Raw genomic sequence first — 1,261 nt, 5'->3', positions numbered from 1 at the left:
TGGATGGATGAGTGAGTGAGCGAGCGAGTCAGTGTATAAAGAGTAGTTAGTTGTAGGCCACTCAGGTCTCTCTCTCTCTCTCTCTACTATATCTACTATATAGCTATAGTTTTAGTTAGGTCACACACGACAAGGGCTTATACTATAGTCTATACGATTTATATGGGTGTTATGCTTCTTTGAAGGGTGAAGACAAAAAAAATGGGGTGGGGCATGATGTGTGCGGGTAGTATGTATTTTGTAGTTAATTTCATTACTGGATGGTATTTTGAAATAAGACTGTAATTTACTCTCTTGTGAGAATTTGGGTGGCCCTGAAAAGGGCCGTTTGAGTGCTCTTCGGGAGACTGACTGGTAAGCAAAAGCTTAACCTCCGAATCCGTAGAGGGTTCGGCCTTGTCTCTTCAAAGCATAGACGACATCCATGGCAGTGACGGTCTTCCTCTTGGCATGTTCAGTGTAGGTGACAGCATCTCGAATGACGTTTTCTAAGAAGACTTTCAATACACCTCTGGTTTCTTCGTAGATAAGGCCGGAGATACGTTTGACACCACCTCGTCGAGCTAGACGTCTAATAGCTGGCTTGGTAATACCTTGGATGTTATCACGGAGAACTTTCCTGTGACGCTTGGCTCCTCCTTTTCCTAAACCTTTTCCTCCCTTTCCTCGTCCAGACATGGTAGCAGTTTGATATTTTTTTTTTTTTTTTTTTTTTATTCCCTCTGACCCACCCACACTCAGATCAAGTGATAGGTGGATATACTATGATACATATAAATTAGTATATCCACCACTCACATATACCTTTAGTCGAAAAATAAAAATAATTAAAAATCTAACAAAGGTATATGTGAGTGATCTTCATTGTGTAACCAAATTTGTATGCATTTATTTCGATTATTATTATACTTGTTGTTATAAATGCATAAATCTATCTAATCATGATAGATTAAATATAAATAAATTGTAAATATATAATATTAATGTAAATATAAATTATGTGTATATATAAATGTGGAGTATAAATAAATTCTATGTAAATAATATCTATATATAAATAAACTCTGTTTGTAAATATAATCTCCATGTATGAATGAGTGTATAGACGATGTATATGTACAATTGAATTTTGAAATATATAGATGAAATTTATGAAAGGGTATAAATATATAAAAATAAGTAACAATATATGAAATTTATAAAAATATAGATGGAATGATAATGGCTATCACAGATAATAGGCTGAGATATGAAATGGCTA

The 1,261-nt window shown here is 34.2% G+C and overlaps 1 protein-coding gene across 1 annotated transcript; it reads right to left on the bottom strand.

The window, feature by feature from the left end:
* Positions 1-366: 366 nt before the first annotated feature.
* Positions 367-678, bottom strand: LOTGIDRAFT_148724 (hypothetical protein; the record flags this gene model as incomplete). The annotated part of the gene is made up of 1 exon (XM_009047908.1): positions 367-678. The coding sequence occupies one exon, from the start codon at positions 676-678 to the stop codon at positions 367-369; it is 312 nt and encodes a 103-aa protein (XP_009046156.1).
* Between the last annotated feature and the right edge of the window lie 583 nt (positions 679-1,261).

The sequence above is a fragment of the Lottia gigantea genome (genome assembly GCF_000327385.1).
Source record: "Lottia gigantea unplaced genomic scaffold LOTGIsca_11879, whole genome shotgun sequence".
Classification (NCBI taxonomy): Eukaryota; Metazoa; Mollusca; class Gastropoda; family Lottiidae; genus Lottia; species Lottia gigantea.
This window is presented reverse-complemented; position numbering and strand designations above follow the sequence as displayed.